The 22,332-nt window shown below is 32.7% G+C and overlaps 2 protein-coding genes across 2 annotated transcripts in view; both read left to right on the top strand.

The window, feature by feature from the left end:
- LOC134724966 (26S proteasome non-ATPase regulatory subunit 10-like) overlaps nucleotides 1-22,332 on the top strand; it is an 83,860-nt gene that overhangs the window by 4,318 nt on the left and 57,210 nt on the right. The window contains exon 2 of the mRNA XM_063588385.1: nucleotides 8,875-8,973. Within this exon, the coding sequence (XP_063444455.1) occupies nucleotides 8,875-8,973 (99 nt within the window). The remainder of the gene's footprint in view (nucleotides 1-8,874; nucleotides 8,974-22,332) is intronic.
- Nucleotides 10,709-12,661, top strand: LOC134724965 (uncharacterized). Its single transcript, XM_063588384.1, has 2 exons — nucleotides 10,709-10,814; nucleotides 11,435-12,661. The coding sequence occupies exon 2, from the start codon at nucleotides 11,448-11,450 to the stop codon at nucleotides 12,210-12,212; it is 765 nt and encodes a 254-aa protein (XP_063444454.1). The 5' UTR covers nucleotides 10,709-10,814; nucleotides 11,435-11,447; the 3' UTR covers nucleotides 12,213-12,661.

Here is a 22,332-nt window from a genome sequence, read left to right as displayed (position 1 = left end):
GGAAATGTTTTAAGTGAATGTGAAATTGGAAATAGTCATTATAAAATTCTGGATCAAATATTGTTTGATTTGGAAATTTATCATAGGAAATGAAATAAAATGTTTTACTGTGGATATAGTAAAATCAAGTGATATAGTAAAAATATAAATAAAATATTACAATATTTGTTAAGTGAGGATAACTATTTGAAATATAGGAATGGAAATGATAATTTTTTTTTACAAGATTCTGAATTATGTAAAGATTCTGCACCTGTTAAATTAGGATGTATATCACGGGATGTTAATCAGAATTTATACTATGGATTTAGAAAAAAATCTAGGGAAGTAGTGACAAATGAATAAAATTGGGAATTATTTAAAATCTATGGAATCCTGGATGAGATGTCAAATATTAGTTTAAAAAAATAAATGAAATTGTTTATTCAAATATGATTTTGATGTTTCATAAAGTGAGTGAAATATTACAACTGGATTATTTAGGGTATTAAACACTGCTATATTTGGCTATGCAAACATTAAGATGAAATGTAGTGCATTTTAGGCCATGCAATTTTAAATAAACTGCAAGAAAATAACATATATGTTATAGTCATTCTTGTTTGGCTTAATCACTCTTAATATTTTGAATGACAGTTAAATAAAAATCTCTCAATAGAATAATCCTAGGTAAGAAAAAGTTCAGGAAAAAAGCATGCTGAAACTTTGGGTTAGGTGAATAAAATTTTTACAGGTAGCATCAAGCATGTCAAGGTAGATTTAAATCTAACAATACCAACTGGTCAATTTAAATGTCCCTATTCACCATGTAGAACGCCACATGCGGGGTGTCGGCTATGTTTAACACGGGGTGGCAATTTCGAAGCAAAGAAAAACTGTCAAAGTAAGTTCAAGTATCAAAATTTCTTGATTTAGAATTATAATTACCATATAATATACTGCACGGAAGGAACTGAAACACAATCTATTTCCTGCAAGCAAAATCAGTCATTTTCAGTGCTCCGTTTTCTCAAACACCTCTCCCTAGTTTTCCGTGTTGCAGATTTTGAGGCTTCATATGCAAATTTCTGGATAAAAATCTACTTTAGACGACTCCCCTCTGCGTCATTTATATAGAATTGAATTGCTATGATGGAATTTAACCAAATACTAGCTTTATACTTAAAATTAATTGATTTTAAAACTAGTTATTCATCAAAATATAAAGTGTCGCTTGGGGTGTCAGATTTTGCATCTCAAGGGGTGGAGGCTTCCAATAAAAAACGAATAGATTTGCATATGAATCATGTTAATCGGTCTTTTGTCTAATCCTTTTTAATTCAAACACAACTACTTTATTATGATAACATATTTAAAACTTAAAAGTACTTCATTTTCATTTGATTTTGTCTGTATATTAGTTATATAAGACATGTACTATTGATTTCATAGATAGTAAAAAATGACTCAAAATATTTTGTTACCGCTGGAAACTGATTTCTGTTCCTTTTTAGTTACTATCATGGTCAGAAAAAAGTCACGAAGCCACCAAGAGGCATAATCCATCAAAGTTCATCCTCAGGCTCCTCTTGAAAACGCACATGCACACTGCAAAAAGCCTTCTCTCCAAAACGAATTCCGTTACTCTTATCAATGAAACACTCACCGGCATCGTTATCATCAAATGGCAATACATCTTCAAGGAGACATGAAATATTTCAAAAATAGCGATTCAAAATCTTGAAAAAATCAATTTGGCTGCTAATTTTCTAACTTTTATCCAAATGGTAAATTTATTAGTTTGACCAAAAAGTATTGAACACAATACAGAAAGCTCATGTGAGCGCAGAATGGCCGACCCCCAAGACGAAGAAATAAGTTTTGCGATCAAAAGATACTATCAGACTTCATCGCCATGGACCTTGATACTAAAAATCCTAAAGTCTGTCTTCTGTTTAAGATGTCTTGGTTCTAACATTGAAACAATTCATCATGTTCCAAGAGGCTGACATGGTTTCTTTGATACAAGATGTCTATTGTGCTTTCATGAACACAATGTGATTGGCACTAGAAAGAATTATAGTTGATACAAGAAAGGCAATTTTCACCAAGTTTCGTTAGCTTAAACAATGAAACACGGATCACAAACACAAATCTCGATTGATGCCAATTGTCACCCGCCTTCCTTCAAACTTTTGAAGACCAAATTTTTGGCGATTGGTGAGCTCTTTACGGTCTTTCAACCGTAGACCTAAATCTTTAAGTGCCTCTTGGCTCTTTTACAAAGAAAAAGTATATACCCAATAGTTGTTTGCTTTGTCTTCATTTGGGCTTCTATTGGTGTTTTTCTTTCCTTGCATTTTTTCCATCTTCAAAACCGTCAGTACATATCATCAACTCATAATTGTTTTGGTTATCTAACATATTCAATACAGGATAAAGATTGCCTGGAGAACACAAGAACCAAGATATCTAAAACAGAGGTCACACTTTGGGATATCAAGGTCCATAGCGATGGGGTAATTCTTTGGGATATCAATGTCTATTGTGATAAGGTATGCTAGTATCTTTTAATTTGGAATTACATCATTAATTCCTGCATCTTGGGGATCGCCCATTCCGCGCTCACACAAGTGTTTGGTAATGTATCCAATAATGTTTGGTCTACTCATAAAATATAGAAATTTAACTTGAAAAAGTCTGTAGCCAGTTTTCCAAAACCTCTTAGTTGTTTCCCGATACCATAGTTCCGATGTTATTCTTTTTGACATAAACCTGACCGTCCTAAAGAAAAGTCCAAGAGAAATATTGTCGAAAAGGTATTTATTTGCTTTTATCATTCGGATAAAAGATAGAAAATCATGAGCCATATATATGAATTTGTTTTAAGATTTTGAATTGCTTTTTGATATTGTTGAGAATAGAGTGTCATCAACTTCATGTCTCCTTCAAGCAGTATTGTCATTTGATGATAAAGATGCCGGTAAGTTTTTCATTCGAGAGGTTAATCGAATTCGTTTCGTAGTGAATGATTTTTATAGCACGCACAAGCGCTTTTGAGAGTAACCTGATGAAATCCTTTGATGACAATGATAGTTTGACTGTTGGTGTCTTCGGAAAAATCGTATATGGATGTCTACTTTAGGATTGTTCTACATCTTTCGGTGCATAAAGCCACATCAGTGACTTTTTTCTGTCCATAATTTTGACTAAAGAGGCAAGGGAATCATTTTCTAGCTTCAAATCAAAATAATTTGAGTAATTTTTAACTATTTATGAAATCAATAGTACATGTCTTATATGACTAAAAAAGAGGCAAAATGAAGTACTTTCAGTTTTTTTTATTTGTTATCATGATATAGCAGTTGTGTTTGAATTAAAAAGGATCAGATAAAGACCGATTTACATGATTCATATGCAATTCTTTTTGTTTTTTATTGGGAGCCTCTACCCCTTGAGATGCAAAATCTGACACCCCGAGCGACACTTTATATTTTGATAAAAAAACTATTTTTGCGACCAATTAATTTTAAGTATGAAGCTTGTATTTGATTAAATTCCATAATAGAAATTCAATTCTATATAAATGACACAGAGGGGAGTCGTCTAAAGTAGATTTATATCCAGAAACTTGCATATGAAGCCTCAAAATCTGCAACACGGAAAACTAGGGAGAGGTGTTTGAGAAAATAGAGCACTGAAAATGACTGACTTTGCTTGCAGGAAACAGATTGTGTTTCAGTTCCTTCCGTGCAGTACATTATGTGGTAGTAAAAATTCTAAATCAAGAAATTTTGATACTTGAACTTACTTTGACTGTTTTTCTTCGCTTCGAAATTGCCACCCCGTGTCAAACATAGCCGACACCCCGCATGTGGCGTTCTACACGGTGCTATTGTGTTGTCAATTAAAAAAACCCAGGTTGAGTTATAGGTAAAGTTTTACAGTAACACCTATAGTCAACTCACTGTAATTAGCAAGAAATTTTCAATTGCACAGTATTACGCAATAGCAAGAAATCTTCAATTGCGCAGTATTGCGCAATAGCAAGATATTCTTCAATTGCACAGTATTGTGCAAAAGCAAGAAATATTTAATTGCACAATATTTCGCAATAACAAGAAATTTTCAATTGCACAGTATTGTCCCATTTTCAAATTGGTCAACATTAACTTGATTTCAACAAAAATTGAATATATGGGGTTCTTCAATATGCTGAATCTAACCATGTATTTAGATTTTTGATATTTGGGCCTGGTTATCAAATTGGTCCACATTGAGGTCTAAAGGGTCTAAAATTAAACATTATTAGATTTCATCAAAAATTGAATTTTTGGGGTTCTATGATATGCTGAATCTAACCATGTATTTAGATTTTGGATGTTGGACCATAATTCATGTAGGTAAATGTCCAATTTAAATTTTTAAGTTTTTAAGTTTAAGGTCTTACACCACATTCATTCTGTGTCAGAAACCTATGTTGTGTCAACTATTTAATCACAATCCAAATTCAGAGCTGTATCAACTATTTAATCACAATCCAAATTCAGAGCTGTATCAAGCTTGAATGTTGTGTCCATATTTGCTGTTCAGGGTTGGACCACTGCAGTCGTATAAAGCTGCGCCCTGTGGAGCATCTGGTTTCAATAAATGTGATTAGGTTCGATGCATAGACCCTATAGGTTGCATTTCTGTAAAAATCCACAATGCAATTTCCCATAGGAACTTCTTTTACGGCTCAAACTGTACCACTTTTACTATGAAGTTTTGAAAAAAATCTTATCCTAGAATTGAAAGTTCATTTGCACCACAAATTTTTTCAAAGGTCAAAATATAGGGCTGTGCAGCATATTTTCAACGTTTATATGCCCTGAACTTCTCAGAGTTTAAACTAACACTAATTTTCTTAACTACCCCTACCTCGAATGAAATGTTACCACAGATCTCAATGTAAACAATATGCACATGTAAATGTGCTGGTAACATTCCCAAGTTATGTCTCTGTGAGATGGAACACACAGAGAATAACTGGGAACTGGCCAGTATTTAAACAAAATCAATTTTCTATGAATATTCAAAATCTCCCCAAAAGAGGCGTGTTTTGAGAAACAGCTGTATAAATTTACAAAGTGCAACCTATAAGTGAATCAATATTAAAGCCAAAATATGCAATTTTTAATGATCTGACAACAGTATCGTAACTATATACCTTCTAAATAAGTCTGCTTAAAGGTTTTTTAAGCTTTTGAGGTGAATATTGACATTTTTATATGTCCGCAAAATTTTTGCGGTCGTATATTGGTATGACGTTGGCTGCGTCGTCGTCGTCGTCCAAAGACATTTGGTTTTCGCACTATAACTTTAGTATAAGTTTAATAGAAATCTATGAAATTTAAACACAAGGTTTATGACAAAATAAGGATAGTTGGGATTGATTTTGGAAGGTTTGGTCCCAACAGTTTTAGAATTAGGGGCCAAAAAGGGTCCAATAAGCATTTACTTGGTTTTTCGAAAAATAACTCTAGTATAAGTAAATAGAAATCTATGAAATTTCAACACAATGTTTATGACCATAAAAGAAAGGTCGGGATTGATTTTGGAAGTTTTGGTCCCAACAGTTTAGGAATTAGGGGCCAAAAAAGGGCCCAAATAAGCATTATTCTTGGTTTTCGCACAAAAACTTAAGTATAAGTAAACAGAAATCAATGAAATTTAAACACAAGGTTTATGACCACAAAAGGTAGGTTGGGATTGATTTTGGGAGTTTAGGTCCCAACACTTTAGGAACAAGGGAGCAAAAAGGGGCCCAAAGAAGCATTTTCTTGGTTTTCGCACCATAACTTTAGTATTTAAGAATTGCTTAAGGAATAACATGTGATGTGCAGTTAGCCAATTAGAATAAAATGTTATAATGAAACATACATCTAATGTAATTATAAGTAAATAGAAATCTATGAAATTTAAACAAGGTTTATGACCATAAAAGGAAGGTTGTGATTGATTTTGAGAGTTTTGGTCCCAACAGTTTAGGAATAAGGGGGGGAGCCCAAAGGGTCCAAAATTGAACTGTGTTTGATTTCACCAAAAATTGAATATAAATAAGGGTTATTTGATATGCCTAATCTACCTGTGTATGTAGAATCTTAATTTTTGGTCCCTTTTCAAATTGGTCTACATTAAGGTCCAAAAGGTCTAAAATTAAACTAAGTTTGATTTTAACAAAAATTGAATTCTTGTGGTTCTTTGATATGCTAAATCTAAACATGTACTTAGATTTTTGATTATTGGCCCAGTTTTCAAGTTGATCCAAATCGGGGTCCAAAATTAAACTTTGTTTGATTTCAACAAAAATTGAATCCTTGGGTTCTTTGATATGCTGACTCTAAACATGTACTTAGAATTTTTGATTATAGGCCCAGTTTAAGTTCTTAGACCACATTCATTATGTGTCAGAAACCTGTGTTGTGTCAACTATTTAATCACAATCCAAATTCAGAGCTGTATCAAGCTTGAATGTTGTGTCCATACTTGCCCCAATGTTCAGGGTTCAAACTCTTCGGTCGTATAAAGCTGTGCCCTGCGGAACATCTGGTTCCAACTGGTTTCGTTTTTGATGACAAAACCTAGGGTTTATTAGCAATGTTCTCGATAAGGTACACAAACACGCCTGTGCGTTCAAAGGATGCTTCCTAAAAACACTGGCTGAGTCTTGTTATCATCATAACTTTCCCTCAGCTTTTCAAAAGAAGCTGAAAACATGCTTCTTTTCAATACTTTTACCGGACATTTACTTTCGTTTTAATTCAATGTATGTTATGATAAATCCCAAGCAGTTCCAAAAACTATGACATCATGACATATATGCTAATTGGATAATCCCCGAAATGTTTTCAAACATGTGTACATTTTGAGCAACGAAAAATTCCAACAGGGACCCATTTCTGGATCTATTTTTAGAACGAGGGGATTTCAAATTATAAATATTATAAAAACAGATTTACGCGACGACTGTAAACAGATAAGGGTAAATAACGCAAACTGTAGTCAATAAAAGGGTTGAGAACTCATGGTTTTGGCATATAATTGGGTTTTCCTTTGAATTAATTGGGTTATTGAACCCTGCAATGGGCAATTGCATTGTTTTTTTTATTATTTGTATTGCGTGATCAGCAAATACGCATATCTGGAGCTCTGTATAAAGCTGCGCTCTGCGTAGCATCTGTTTGTGCTTTGTAAAGAATATTACCATAAAAGATTGGATGTGAAATACCTGAAGGTATAAGATGTCTGCATGTTGAGTTATATTTAAGAATTATTTCCTTATCATGCTTATACCGATGATAAAATTTAGTAAATGTTTTGACTAGTTTGTGATATTGAAAACCCTGGTGTAATAATTTTTCAGTAATACATAAATTTCTCTCGCTAAAATCTAATATGTTGTTACAATCATGAGCTAAACGACAAGGTGAGATATACATGTATAAACACCATAAGATGGTGACAAGGGAACGTCACCATCTAAAAACAGATTTATAATTAACGATAGGAAATGAAAAATTATCTCTTTTATCATAAATTTTTGTCTGTCATGATTCATATGAAAAAATATTTTACTCTTTTGATGTTTATATTATTGTGAAGTCATTTTAGTGATGTTAACATTTGCCGACATTTTGAAACTGGTGGAATCAGTGCTTTCATTTTCAGAGTCCAGATTTGATGTGATCGTACTTTTGTTCTTATTGGCGAAAAAAATTGGTGGTGCTGCTGACTGACCTAATGGTGGGTCCGCTCCAGTCATAATTCAGTGATTCCCTATAATGATCCTTCCCCTCAAAAAGCCTTCTGACATAGTGTGTTGTGCAACATATTTTAACAATCTCAATATGCAGATAACCTGAAAAAATAGATTTATCAGGCTGTATTCGCTTCTTTGAAGTGTTTTCTTTGTTTCACCAGCAAACCGGAAGATGACTTAATGGTTCAATCATTATGATGTTGCTGATAATTTTGTCCTTGTCAAAGTTATTAAGGCTTGGTCACCCTTTTCACCTCACAAAGCCGTGAAATGCAATTTTATTAAGAGTTGATTAGAGTGAAATAGACAGTGGGATGGCCAATAAAGCCAAATATTTGGCAGAAGGTATTCAAGTCGATAAATTTTTCTTAAGATTTCTATTAGGTGATTAGGTCCCCCATGACAAATTAATAACAAAACTTAACTTTGGATAAAAGATTTTTTAGTCAATCAGGCAACATCAAGTCAGGACTCCTAAAGTGTTCAACCTTCCAAATTAGCTGGAAAAATGCTATGTCATAAATATTTCTAAAAAGTCAAAACCTACATGTAACTTATTTCAATATAAATTACTTAACCCTGCACTTAAGTCTGTCAAGGACAGCAAGTACAAGATACAATTGTGGCTCACTGAGGAGTTGATTATATTGAATGAAAATTAACTGAATTATTCCATCTCACCTGATAACATTTGACCCAATAGAATTGTTTGAAATATATGTAAGGTACATTTATAATAATAAGCAACGATCTTGACTGGGGTCCCACATAAATAAAATAACTTCAATGGCAATTAAACAATAGGATTTTTATGCAGAAACAGGAAAAACTGCACAAACACATCACTTGTGTGTCCAACCGTCAAGTACTCCTTACCAGTTTGGGATCCCTACAAACAAAACCATTTAATTTGAATGAATAATTTTTTTAAAATCTATTATGATATATGCAGATGAATAATTTCATTAACTGGAAAATGAATTCATTTCAGAAAAAGAGAATTTGGAACACTTAATTATAGAATAATGTGTAAAGGTATTATACCTGTGTACATAATAATTGATATGCACTATAATATTGCATTTTCTTTTCAGACAAACAGAATGCCTCTTCACTGGGCAATTTCAGGTGGTCATACAGAGATTGTAGAATTTCTCATCAAACAAGGTGTGCCAGTAGATGCCAGGGATGAAGTAAGACATGTTATTGGAAGAAATTCTAATGAATAATTTCATACTGTATATTGACATGGTTGGCTATTTGTAGTACCGTAAATTGGGTTATTTTGGCTGTAGTTTTATTTTGGTTTATTTGATACCTCCAATGAAAGTGCCAAAATTAAACATGCCAAAAATAAAGCAAACACTTTATATTGAAATGCCAAAATCGAGGACAGGTACGACGTTATCATAATGTTAATTATTGGGGGAATAGCATCTTCCCTATATTTCTTATTACTCTATACATAGCCAAATTTACAAATAAATACAGGGTATAATTTAATAGAAAACAACTCTAGTCACTATAATTTTTACACGACCGCAAAAATTGAAAAAAAAATTGTCGTATATTGCTATCACTTTTAGTTTTCCTACTCTAACTTTAGTAAATGTGAATAGAAATCTATGAAATTTTAACACAAGGTTTATGAAATGAAGGTTGGGATTGAATTTGGGAGTTTTGATCCCAGCATTTTAGGAATTAGGGGCCAAAAAGGGCCCAAATACGCATTTTCTTGGTTTTCGCACAATAACTTTAGTTTAAGTAAATAGAAATCAACGAAATTTAAACACAAGGTTTATGACCACAAAAGGAAGGTTGGTATTAATTTATGAGTTAGGGTCCCAACAGTTTAGCAATAAGGGGCCAAAAAGGGGCCCAAATAAACATTTTTCTTGGTTTTGCGCACCATAACTTTAGTATAAGTAAATAGAAATCTATGAAATTTAAACACAAGGTTTATGACCATAAATGAAAAGTTGTTATTGATTTTTGAGTTTTGGTCCCAACAGTTTAGGAATAAGGGGCCCAAAGGGGCCAAAATTAAACTTTGTTTGATTTCATCAAAAATTGAATAATTGGGGTTCTTTAATATACCGAATCTAACTTTGTATGTAGTTTGTTAATTTTTGGTCCCGTTTTCAAATTGGTCTACATTAAGGTCCAAATAGTCTAGTCTGTCTACAGAATCAATCTAAACAAATTGCAACAGAAAAGATTTTTTATATATCATATGAGATTATCATAGCATATTACCGTTAAAAAAGTCTAACAAAATCGTACGGTCGGAAATCGGTGAAAATTGAAAATAAAAATATCGGTGATGTGCCTGCCGATTCATGTCAAAAATGGTCCGCCATATTGACAAAGGGAGAAGACTCTTACATATGTGAATTTATAGAAACCAACCGAGAAGATTATATCATTGAAAGAATCGCTTACATAAATTTATGTTATTATAAAAGTATGCTGGTAAGTGTTTTTTTTAACATACACTTATGTTTTACGTGTATTTAGATATTCGGAAATGCGTCAAGAAATGAATTAGACATATGAAAGTTCTTGACGCAGGTCAAACGACAAAGATCACTATATGTTTGTTTATTTCAAAGAAAATAAATAAAATCATCTACCTTTACATAAAATCAATTAAATTTAAACTAATAAAGTCCAAAATATAGCAATAAAAATAATTTAAAGGGACGTAGTAAGACTCGTCCCTAACCAAAACAAAAAAGTATGGAACGCCAAATTAACAAAAATGGACAGTAAAAATTGCAATTTTGTCGATTTTGAACTAATTACTATAGCCTAAGCATTTATTCTTATCTTCTATTGCATTTTCTTCAAATGAATAATTTTAAATAATTGTTTCCTTCTTTTTTTAATGAATTATTGTCGAAAATAACTATTTTGTAATTTTATTTCAGCTTTCACTTGAAGAAACCTATGTGCGATTTAGCGTCATGATTTCATTGGAGCTAACCACAGTCACTGTGCTAATTGTTAAGCACACGGATAATTTCTAAATCAGGTACTATATTATATTTTTCTGCATTGCCTATTTCATTGAAAATATTTTATCACAGTCGTGTCAAAAATATTTGATTGCATATCTTGTTCTGTCAAAAGTCAATTCAAACCAAATTCAAAATGAATGGTCAACTAAACAAATGTACGGAATAGGTTACAATAAAACACAATCGAAAATTTCCAAGTAGGGAAAACATCGAACATAGTATACTTTTTTTTAATGCTTTACAATAAAATTGTACTTAAGTCATGTAAGTTCAAGATGCTCGTTTTTGTGTATAGTTTGTCTTGTTTGTCTTGATGTCCTTTTCGTTTTCTCGGACGCGTTTTAAGCCTATTGATTCAACTTCTCTTGTCACCCTTTTTGACACTTTTCAAATAATTCATTATCTTCAGTAGTGCTAGAATTCATAAGAAGTTGAGAAATGGACAAATGAACTACAGTGTATAGACACACTAAAAAAGAAACATGACACGAACAAGAAAACATTATTCATTAAGAGTCGATGTTGTTTATTCTTGTTGTTCTGAATAATATTTTAATGTGTATTGATATGTTATATGACATATATAATGATTAAATATGTAACAACAAATGATTTGTGTACTATTTCTTTTCAGCTACATCTATACTATGGAGAAATGTATAGTGTGCCTAAAAGATGACCACCCAACAACACTGATCAAATTGCTACAAAAAGGTTGTCTTGGAATCATCAAAGCTAGCCAGGAAAGAGGAGACTGTTTGTCCGCATTAGAGGGTAATTTTGTTCATCAAATCTGCAGGAAAACATATACCAATCCAAATGACATAAAGAAATACAAAAAAGAAAAACTTGTTCTGAGAGAAATTAATACAAATACTCCAAAATTACGATCACAGTCCCATTTTGATTTTAAACATCATTGTTTATTCTGTGGAAATGAAGCAACAGACTCCAAGAAAAAAGACAAAAATGTATTCCAGGTTCGAACTGATGATTTTGAGAGTCGCATACAAGATGCCTGTGATCTTCGGAATGATGATTGGGCAGCCGAGGTTCGCGGAAGACTGGAGAGCGTAAGCGACCTCCATGCAGCGGATGCTGTTTATCACCAGGCATGTAGTGTTAACTTCCGCACGTGCAAAAACACTCCTGTATTCCGTTCTCCCATATCACCAGACGCAAAGCCTGAAAACAAAAGAGGAAGGCCAGCTTTGCAAGAAGACGGCTTCTACAAAATAGTCGACTTCCTTAAACATGACGACGAACAGATTTCCATATCAGATCTTGTTGAAAAAATGGACGAGATGTGTGATGGGAATGCTTATAGTCAGATGTATTTAAAAAAAAGATTGAAGCAACATTTGGAGACGAAATCATTATTACAGACATACCAGGTAGAAAAAGTGTTGTAACTCTACGTGAAACCGTGACTTGTATTCTTCAGGACTATTACCAGAGACCAAGCAATTTAAATCCAGATGACGAAAAGAGAGTTTTGATCAGAGCATCTGCCAAACTGATAAAAAGCGACATCAGATCTGTAGATACCACAAAGTCTATCTATCCAACTCCAGCCAACATTGCATCAGTTGATAATAATCTATCATACTTAGGCCGTAGTTTTTTTATTTTTAGTTTTACGAACCCTGCTACCCTAATTTTTGCCAAATTTTTTTTCTCCTCCGACCCAGTGTTTTTCATGCAAAAAAAAAATAATTTTAGTTCATAACTGCATGAAAGAATCTAAATTTATGCTCTTGGTGATTTAGTAAGTTGTTGCACATTGATTTTCCATATTAAACCTTGTCAAGAAAAAAAAATAGTTGTTACACTAGTAGAAAATCTCCTGGTGAAATAAAAAAAATAATTTTGATATTGACGGTTGGTATTAAAAAAAAATCAGCAGCAGCAGGTTTTTTTTTTGTTTTTTTTTCGTCCTCCTTCAAAAAATTTCGTAAAACTAAAAATATAATAACTATGGCCTTACCGGAAATCCTGCTGTTATTTCTTTCTAATATATTTTCTGAGAAAGACCCATCGGTGAAAATAGCTTCCATAGGACAAGCAGTAATGCAAAAAGTAAAATCACAAAAATACTGAACTCAGAGGAATATCAATTTGGAAAGTCCATAATCACATGGCAAAATCAAAAAACAAAACGCATCAAAAGCGAATGGACAAGAACTGTCATATTCCTGACTTGGTACAGGCATTTTCAAATGTAGAAAATGGTGGATTAAACCTGGTTCTATAGCGCTAACCCTCTCACTTTAATAACAGTCTCATCAAATTCCGTTACATTTACATGATGCGTTAAATAAAAAGTCACAATCAATAAAATAGTCAAAATATGGGAACATCAGTCATCATCGTATAACAATTTAACAGGACACAACAACATCTACTATCTACGAACACATGGATTGATTTGAGTGTCTGACGTCAGAAAAATTATATACGTCACATAAATTTGTCGTTCAATGTGCATACAATGAATTTTAAAATTTACATAGGCAATGTACGCATACAGGGTTAAAAAACCAAAAGCATGTAAGAATAAATTACAGAAATAGACCGAGATTCAAACTAGTCCAAAAATTATACATAGAATATATGAGAATCCAAAACTTTTTAAAGGGAACAATTTAACAGGACACAATAACATCTACTGTCTAAGAACACATGGATTGATTTGAGTGTCTGACGTTAGAAAAATTATATACGTCACATAAATTTGTTGTTCAATGTGCATACAAACAATTTAAAAAAAAAAAAATTTCATAGGCAATGTACGCATACAGAGTTAAAAAATCAAAAGTATGTAAGAATAAATTACAGAAATAGACTGAGATTCAAACTAGTTCAAAAGTTATACATAGAATTTATGAGAATCCAAAAATTGTCAATTCCACTACGCCATTGATTGATTTTGACGTTTGTGGTTCAACGTATATAGTAATTCATAATAGAAATATATTATAATGACATATTATAGACAAATATCATACTGACGGAATCTTTTAAAGTACAGAGTCACGTTATAAGCACAAAAGAAATACAAAGAGTCACATATACAAAACAAATCACCAAAAAAATGAAAGCCAATACAAACACATTGACGAGATGTATAAGTACCGAGCCACGTCAAACGGACATCACATAAAACCATTCAACAGTAAAAGTAATCTTAATAATAGAACAAAAACAAATAAAAGAACAATAAAACATGTTGTTAAGATGATACACAACATCAGTACGCAGAATCTATACATCAAGACCATCGTGTATTATTTGAGAAGTTGATATGGAATATTTATCAACAAGGTCTTGGTACCTTCCGATGAACTTTTTTAGAAAAAGGACGAGACGTTCTTTGACATACCCCTGGTTCATCAACTTTCTACTCAGACACTGATGACGTTTTACAAAGTCTGAGTAGGAGCTGCAAGCTCTTGAATATCGAATAAGTTGGGAAATATATATTCCATATGCAGGTGAAGTTGGTATATTGCTACTAAGGTGGGGGAAATTTATAATTTCGAAATTAAAATCGTCTCGTTTGTCATAGATTCTGGTACTGAGATGACTGTGTAAGTCAATTTCGAGATATAAGTCTAAAAATGAGGCGGAGGAAGCCGTGTCTGTTGTTTCTTTAATCTTCTTTAAGCCTCACGACCTCGAGCACTTATAACACCGCTTCAACTCTGTCTAGGAGTACAGGTGCATCACAACTTTGCTTCACGATTTCTTGTGTCCACATTGCACAGCTTAGGATTTTGTTCCTCATACTATTAAGTCCAGAAGTTTGAATCAAGTGCTGCAGCTGTACAAGGGGTTGACCTTCCAGGCGATATAAGCAACAGCTTTGTACAATTTGTAGCAGATAACGTTGACCACAACACAAGAACGATAGATGGCCTCAACACTTTTCATGGCATGGGCATAATAGCTGGAATTACGCCTGGTACGAAGAGAACACAACCCATTCCTAGAATAGCTTTTTCTACTGATGAAATAAAGGCATTAGCAAAGATAGAGATCAAATATTACAAACCTCAATCAGATCGTATGGCTGAATTAAGTTATGCTGAGTTGAAAAACCTAAACACACTGGATAACACTTACCGTCTTGATCTGCTGTCGGTTATTATTTGGCCTTTAAAGTATCCAATACCAATTTGGTCTGGCTTCATGCAGATGGTTCAGACGGGAGACTACCCAGGAAAATCATCAGTTTCAATGATAGATTTGAATGCTTCGGACATGACATGTATCTATTCTACATTGAACTTCGTCGCCAACCAAGCAAAGCGTTATGACATAACAGCGATCTTGACTTTTGACAAACCTCTGTATTGGAAAGCCTTATCAATTGTTGAAAACGAAAATCCAGGAAGCACCTTGAAGTCTATGGTTTTACGACTAGGACCATTCCACACAGAGATGAGCTTCCTCGGCTCAATAGGGAATCTTATGAGTAATACTGGTTTGAAAGAAATGTTAGAACTCATATACGCTCCGAATGACGTCACGCATATCCTTAGCGGAAAAGCTGTAGCTAGAGCGTTTAGAGGTCACATGTTGGTGGATACAGCACTTTATTGTTTGTTGATTGCAGATATATTTAATATTGACGTATCTAAACTTTTGGAAGAACCCAATTCAACCCTTGAAACAACTGAAATGAAGGAAATTGATGAATTATATTCTCAATTATCCTCTGGAGAGTTGTCAGCTTCAGCAGTGGGTGAATCGGATGTCTTGAAAAACCTAGAAGCAACGGTCCAGAGAAAACAGGACATTTTAAAGCAAAGTCGTACAGCAAAGTTGTGGCTGCAATATTCAGAAATGGTCCAAGTTTTAAGACAATTTATCAAAGCAGAGAGAACCGGTAACTGGCCTCTTCATTTGCAAAGCATCCAAGAAATGTTGCCTTTTTTGGCAGCATCTGGACATAATCTGTACACGAAAACAGCATAAGTCTACTTAATGATAATGCAATCTTAAGACGAAGACCATCCTGATGTTTATGATAGTTTACAGCAATAGAAAAGTCGAAACAACAAACAACTACCGTCATAGGAGAGGACACTGACCTACTCGTACTGCTCTGTTATCATTCAAAAGATGCCATAAACAAAATTTACTTCAAATCAGAAGCCAAGCAAAACACTCACAAAATAAAGATTTGGGACATAACAGAGACAAGGAGAAAAATTGTTTGCAATATTTTGCCATTCATTTATGCCTTTAGCGGATGCGACACAACATCTCGTATTTTTGGTCAAGGCAAGGGCACTGTTTTCAAGAAAATTAGTACTAACATTAAACTACATGCAGCTGTCTTTTGCCAGGAGTCCAATGTTGAGAGCATTCATAAAGCAGGAGAACAAATATTTGTTGCATTATATGGAGGGTTACAAGATGTTGAAACATTAGATATGCTGAGTACAGAATATTTGCCTCTAAAGTTTGCGTTGGAAATATATATGTACAAGTGCACACTCTCCCACCAACATCTGACGCTGCTAAGCTACATTGCATGAGAGTTTATCATCAAACGCAAGTTTGGATTGGGAAAGGTGATAAATTAGATCCAAAGGACTGGGGTTGGCATGTTGAGGACAATAAATTGCTTCCAATTAGAGCATAACTACCACCGGCTCCCGAAAAGCTTCTTAGGATAATCAGATGTAATTGCAAATTGAATTGTGACACAAAGCGGTGCTCATGTCGTAAACACGGAATAGACTGTTCCCCAGCATGTGGGGAATGTCGGGGTATGAATTGTTCCAATACAAGTAACATTACAGAAGCCGACGAACTTGACGATATGTGAATGCATCAATATACATGTACATTGCAGAGACATTTAACCATACATTAGGAAGACTTATATCAAAATTGTCTAATTTTTTGTTATAAAATAAAAACAAAATCAAATATTTTCAAAGATAAATTTTTCAGAAATTGTATTTACCATTCTAATACTTTTTGATGAGAACAAGAGTAACCAAGTTAAAACAAAGTAATCAATTATTGAACAGTTCAGGCAATTTATAATATTAATTCAATAAATGTTGTAACAAATCTAACATTATTAATACATTTTTATTAAGAAATTTATTTCATTTTTATTTTGGGGGAGGGGTAATTTTGGGCTAATTTCGATGATAGATTAATAGATTTTCATTAAAACTACTGTTTGTTTTCTTTTTCCTATTCGCAAATAATTGTAAATAATTGTGTTTTATGTTTTTACTTTAAAGCTGCCTTCAAAATAAAACGTTAGAAAACAGCTATATATAAATCTCAAATATATCGATTTTTTTTGCATTTTTTTGTGATTTTATCATTAAAAGGGTTAATTCTACCAATAAGTTCTAACTCTGGTTTGTAAATTTTACTTCGGAAATGTTCTTTGTAGTTATTTTAGCCATCTTAATTCGTTTTTATACGACCGCAAAATTTGAAAAAATTTTCGTCGTATATTGCTATCACGTTGGCGTCGTCGTCTGCGTTGTCGTCGTCGTCCGAATACTTTTAGTTTTCGCACTCTAACTTAAGAAAAAGTGAATAGAAATCTATGAAATTTTAACACAATGTTTATGACCACAAAAGGAAGGTTGGTATTGATTTTGAGAGTTTTGGTCCCAACATTTTAGGAATTAGGGGCCAAAAAGGGCAGAAATAAGCATTTTCTTGGTTTTGGCATTATAACTTAAGTTTAAGTTAATAGAAATCTATGAAATTTTGACACAAGGTTTATGACCACAAAAGAAAGGTTGGTATTGATTTTGGGAGTTTTGGTTACAACAGTTTAGGAATTAGGGGCCAAAAAAGGGCCCAAATAAGCATTATTCTTGGTTTTCGCACAATAACTTTAGTTTTAGTAAATATAAATCAATGAAATTTAAACACAATGTTTATCACCACAAAAGGAAGGTTGGTATTGATTTGGGGAGTTGAGGTCCCGACAGTTTAGGAATAAGGGGCCAAAAAGGGACCCAAATAAGCATTTTTCTTGGGTTTTTGCACCATAACGTTGGTATAACTAAATAGAAATCTATGAAATTTAAACACAAGGTTTATGACCATAAAAGGAAGGTTTGTATTGATTTTGGGAGTTTTGGTCCCAACAGTTTAGGAATAAGGGGCCCAAAGGGTCCAAAATTAAACTGTTTGATTTCATCAAAATTGAATAATTGGGGTTCTTTGATATGCTGAATCTAACTGTGTATGTAGATTCTTAACTTTTGGTCCCGTTTTCAAATTGGTCTACATTAAGGTCCAAAGGGTCCAAAATTTAACTTAGTTTGATTTTGACAAAAAATGAATCGGTTGGGTTCTTTGATATGCTGAATCTAAAAATGTACTTAGATTCTTGATTATTGGCCCAGTTTTCAAGTTGGTCCAAATCGGGGTCCAAAATTAAACTTTGTTTGATTTCATCAAAAATTGAAGAAATGGGGTTCTTTGATATGCCAAATCTAACTGTGTATGTAGATTCTTCATTTTGGTCCTGTTTTCAAATTGGTCTACATTAAAGTCCAAAGGGTCCAAAATTAAACTTAGTTTAATTTTAACAAAAATTGAAATCTTGGGGTTCTTTGATATGCTGAATCCAAACATGTACTTAGATTTTTTATTATGGGCCCAGTTTTCTAGTTGGTTCAAATCAGGATCTAAAATTATTATATTAAGTATTGTGCAATAGCAAGTCTTTTCAATTGCACAGTATTGCGCAATGGCAAGAAATATTTAATTGCACAATATTGTGAAATAGCAATTTTTTTTTAATTAGAGTTATCTTTCTTTGTCCAGAATAGTAAGCAAGAAATATCTAATTTCATTATATTGTGCAATAGCAAGAATTTTTTTTAATTGGAGTTATCTTTCTTTGTCCAGAATCAACTTAAATCTTTGTTATATACAATATGTAATGTATATTCACTTTTTACTACCAACTGATAAATTAAAATAATCTTTACCATTCAGTGATAACAAGCAGTTTTTTTACATCTTAATATTTTATGATGTATTTAAATGAGTAGTTATTGTTGCAAACTCCATTGGAAATTTTAATTGAGATTAGTTTTGGAATAAAGGAAAGGGGGATGTGATTAAAAAAATTGGGTTCAATTTTTCTCATTTGAAATTTCATAAATAAAAAGAAAATTTCTTCAAACATTTTTTTGAGAGGATTAATATTCAACAGCATAGTGAATTGCTCTAAGAGAAAACAAAAAAAAAAAGTTCATTAGAACACATTCATTCTGTGTCAGAAACCTATGCTGTGTCAACTATTTAATCACAATCCAAATTTAGAGCTGAATCCAGCTTGAATGTTGTGTCCATACTTGCCCCAACCGTTCAGGGTTCAACCTCTGCGGGCGTATAAAGCTACGCCCTGGGGAGCATCTGGTTGACATTTGTTTGGCTAACATAGTGCTAAAATTCCGATTTTTTTTATTTTTTTCACAATTTTCATCGATTTTTGGTTAAAATTAATGTTTTTAGCCCAAAAATGGGTATTTCTGATCGTACGATTTTTCTAGACTTTTAATATATGATTGTGTCATGCTTTGGTATAATAAAACTGTTGAAACCATTTCTGTTGCAATTTGTTTAGATTTATGTATTATTTGCCGTAGACAGACTAGACTAAAAGGGTCTAAAATTAAATTAGTTTGATTTTTGACAAAAATTGAATTCTTTGGGTTCTTTGATATGCTGAATCCAAACATGTACCTAGATTTTTTATTATGGGCCAAGTTTTCAAGTTTGTCCAAATCTGGATCCAAAATTATTATATTAAGTATAATGCAATAGCAAGAAATTTTCAATTGCACAGTACTCAGCAATAACAAGAAATCTTCATTTGCACAGTATTGTGCAATGGCAAGAAATTTTCAGTTGCACAGTATTGCGCAATAGCAAGAAATCTTCAATAACACAGTATTGTGCAAAAGCAAGTATTTTCAATTGCACAGTATTGTGCAATAGCAAGAAATATCTAATTGCACAATATTGTGCAATAGCAAGACATTTCAATTGGAGTTATCTTTCTTTGTCCAGAATAGTAGTTGAATCAACTTAAATCTATGTTTTATACAATATATACAATGTATATTCAATTTGACTACCAACTGTTAAATTAAAACAATCTTTACCATATAGTGCACGTGATAACAAGCACTTTTTTTACATTTTAATATTTTATGATGTATTTAAATGAGTAAATATTGTTGCAAACTCCAATAGAAATTTGAATTGAGATTGTTTTGGAATAAAGGAAATGCCAAATTAGAGAATTTATTCCAATTTCACGGTCCAGTAAACATAGAAAATGATAGTGGGAGTGGGGCATCCGTGTACTGTGGACACATTCTTGTTTTGAGAGGATTAATATTCAACAGCAAAGTGAATTGCTCAAAGGCAAAACAAAAATTTTAAGTTTATTAGACCACATTCATTCTGTGTCAGAAACCTATGCTGTGTCAACTATTTAATCACAATCCAAATTTAGAGCTGAATCCAGCTTGAATGTTGTGTCCATACTTGCACCAACCGTTCAGGGTTCAACCTCTGCAGTTGTATAAAGCTGTACCCTGCGGAGCATCTGGTTTTGTTTATTTTCAATTTTCTGAAATTAGGAATGTCAATAGATCTGAAATGTTATGCTTGAAAACTCAGTCATAATACACATAAATACTTAAGTACACAGATAAATCTTGTACAAGAACTCAGTCATAATACACACAAGTACTCAAGTACACAGATAAATCTTGTATGAGAACTTATTCATAATACACATGAGTACTTAAGTACACAGATTAATCTTGTACTCTTTGTGAAAAGTATTAGGTTTTTTGGGGGAATTTAGGATGTAGTATTTTTGTGATTTACCTTTTTATACGTTTGTGGAAGTGTGTTTTGTTCAATAACATCTTGACTAGCACCACGGTTCACATTACCAAGTCTTTCTTCCAGGTATTAAAGTTCCTATAATAAATAACCTAATATGATGACATCTTAATGAAGGACATGTGTATTATTGCAGAACTCACTGTACAAAATATGACTCAATCCTTAGTAATGTGTATCACCCTTTTAGTGACAATTGAACAATGAATTCTGACAACTGTTTTATAAATTATAACTTATCACAATAGCAAATTATTTTTGTATGTGTTCATGTGTCAAATCAGAAATATGCCAATAAAACAATCAATTAGTTAAAATAAAAAGTCTTGACTTGATGGACAATCTGTATCATCTTTTCCAGTGGAGTTTGTAATTTTGATATCGATTTTTCCCATAATTTGTAAACAAAATTTTGACTTTAAACTCCTTCATTTGTCCTTCGTTCTTGTACAAATGAAAGAATAATAAAGTTTCAACATTAATCACTTTTAATCACATTAAGAAAGAGTTGATCTGTGTTCAAACACCGTTACACATGTCTTTAATCAGGTTGTGCAGAATTCACCTCGGTTTTTTTCTTGTTAAAAAAAACAGTTACAAAGGGGATATTTCAAAGGGAACTAAAGTTAGGGGAAATGTCTCAAGAGTTATGAAAGGCAAACAAATATCCAAGTACTAAAATTGTACTAAAGTACTCTTGTCTTCTGAGTAATTAATCAAGTACTGTGGATTCATTAATATTCGTTGGATACCAATTTTCGTGGGTACAGGAGAATCACGAATTCAAATGTTCAACGAATTACAAATTTTCTAAAGAAATTAGTGTAGAATTTGCCAAAACCACGAAATTAAATATCCACGAATATGTAAGTTTTCCTCAAACCATGAAAATTGGTATCCACAAAAATAAATGAATCCACAGTACTCTACAACTCATTGTGATCCCTACTATATATTGGGGTTTAAATGTGACTGTTGGCAGTCTTAGAAGGTCATCTTGGTGGTTAATTAGATGGCATATAGACTGAAATACACATGAAACACACATATATATATATTATAGAGTCTATGCATTGTTAATTGTTAATTGTTCAGACTTGTTATAATCTGGATATACATATATAGCATGTATAGTATGTTAAAAATCAAATATGATAATTTGAGTCAAATTGGTGAACATATAAATTTGACAGCTAATGTCCTGAAGTCCCCTGACAGTAACAATCATAATTGATATTCACTTTCATTTCGTTGCTTACTTGATTTTAAAAATACACAAAAATGCAGGCATTTCAGGTTGCAGTTTGTGCCAATTTTTTTTTGAAGTACTAGCCCATAGTAGGGCATAGTAGGGCTAGTGGTATAAAAAAAAAAACTAGCCGGAAATCCTGTTTACTAAACCTGTAATTATTTGTGTCACCAAGGAGGGTGTGGGTGTACCATAGGCATTGTGAAGTCAAGTTGCATACATGAACAACACCTCAATACATTGTTCGGGATGAAAGGTAGAGATTCCATGTTGGAACTACATTTAAAACATTGTATTGCATTTAAATATTGGAAGGCAAATTTTTACAGGACATATTATTGTATACTGTTGTCCGT

This window comes from Mytilus trossulus, chromosome 7 (assembly GCF_036588685.1).
Source record: "Mytilus trossulus isolate FHL-02 chromosome 7, PNRI_Mtr1.1.1.hap1, whole genome shotgun sequence".
Classification (NCBI taxonomy): Eukaryota; Metazoa; Mollusca; class Bivalvia; order Mytilida; family Mytilidae; genus Mytilus; species Mytilus trossulus.
Note: the sequence above shows the minus strand (reverse complement) of the source record. Positions and strands in the feature narration are given on the sequence as shown.

Bases quoted from the DNA above. Each gene is read 5' to 3' on its own strand.
- LOC134724965 (XM_063588384.1), top strand. From the start codon at position 11,448: ATGGAGAAATGTATAGTGTGCCTAAAAGATGACCACCCAACAACACTG.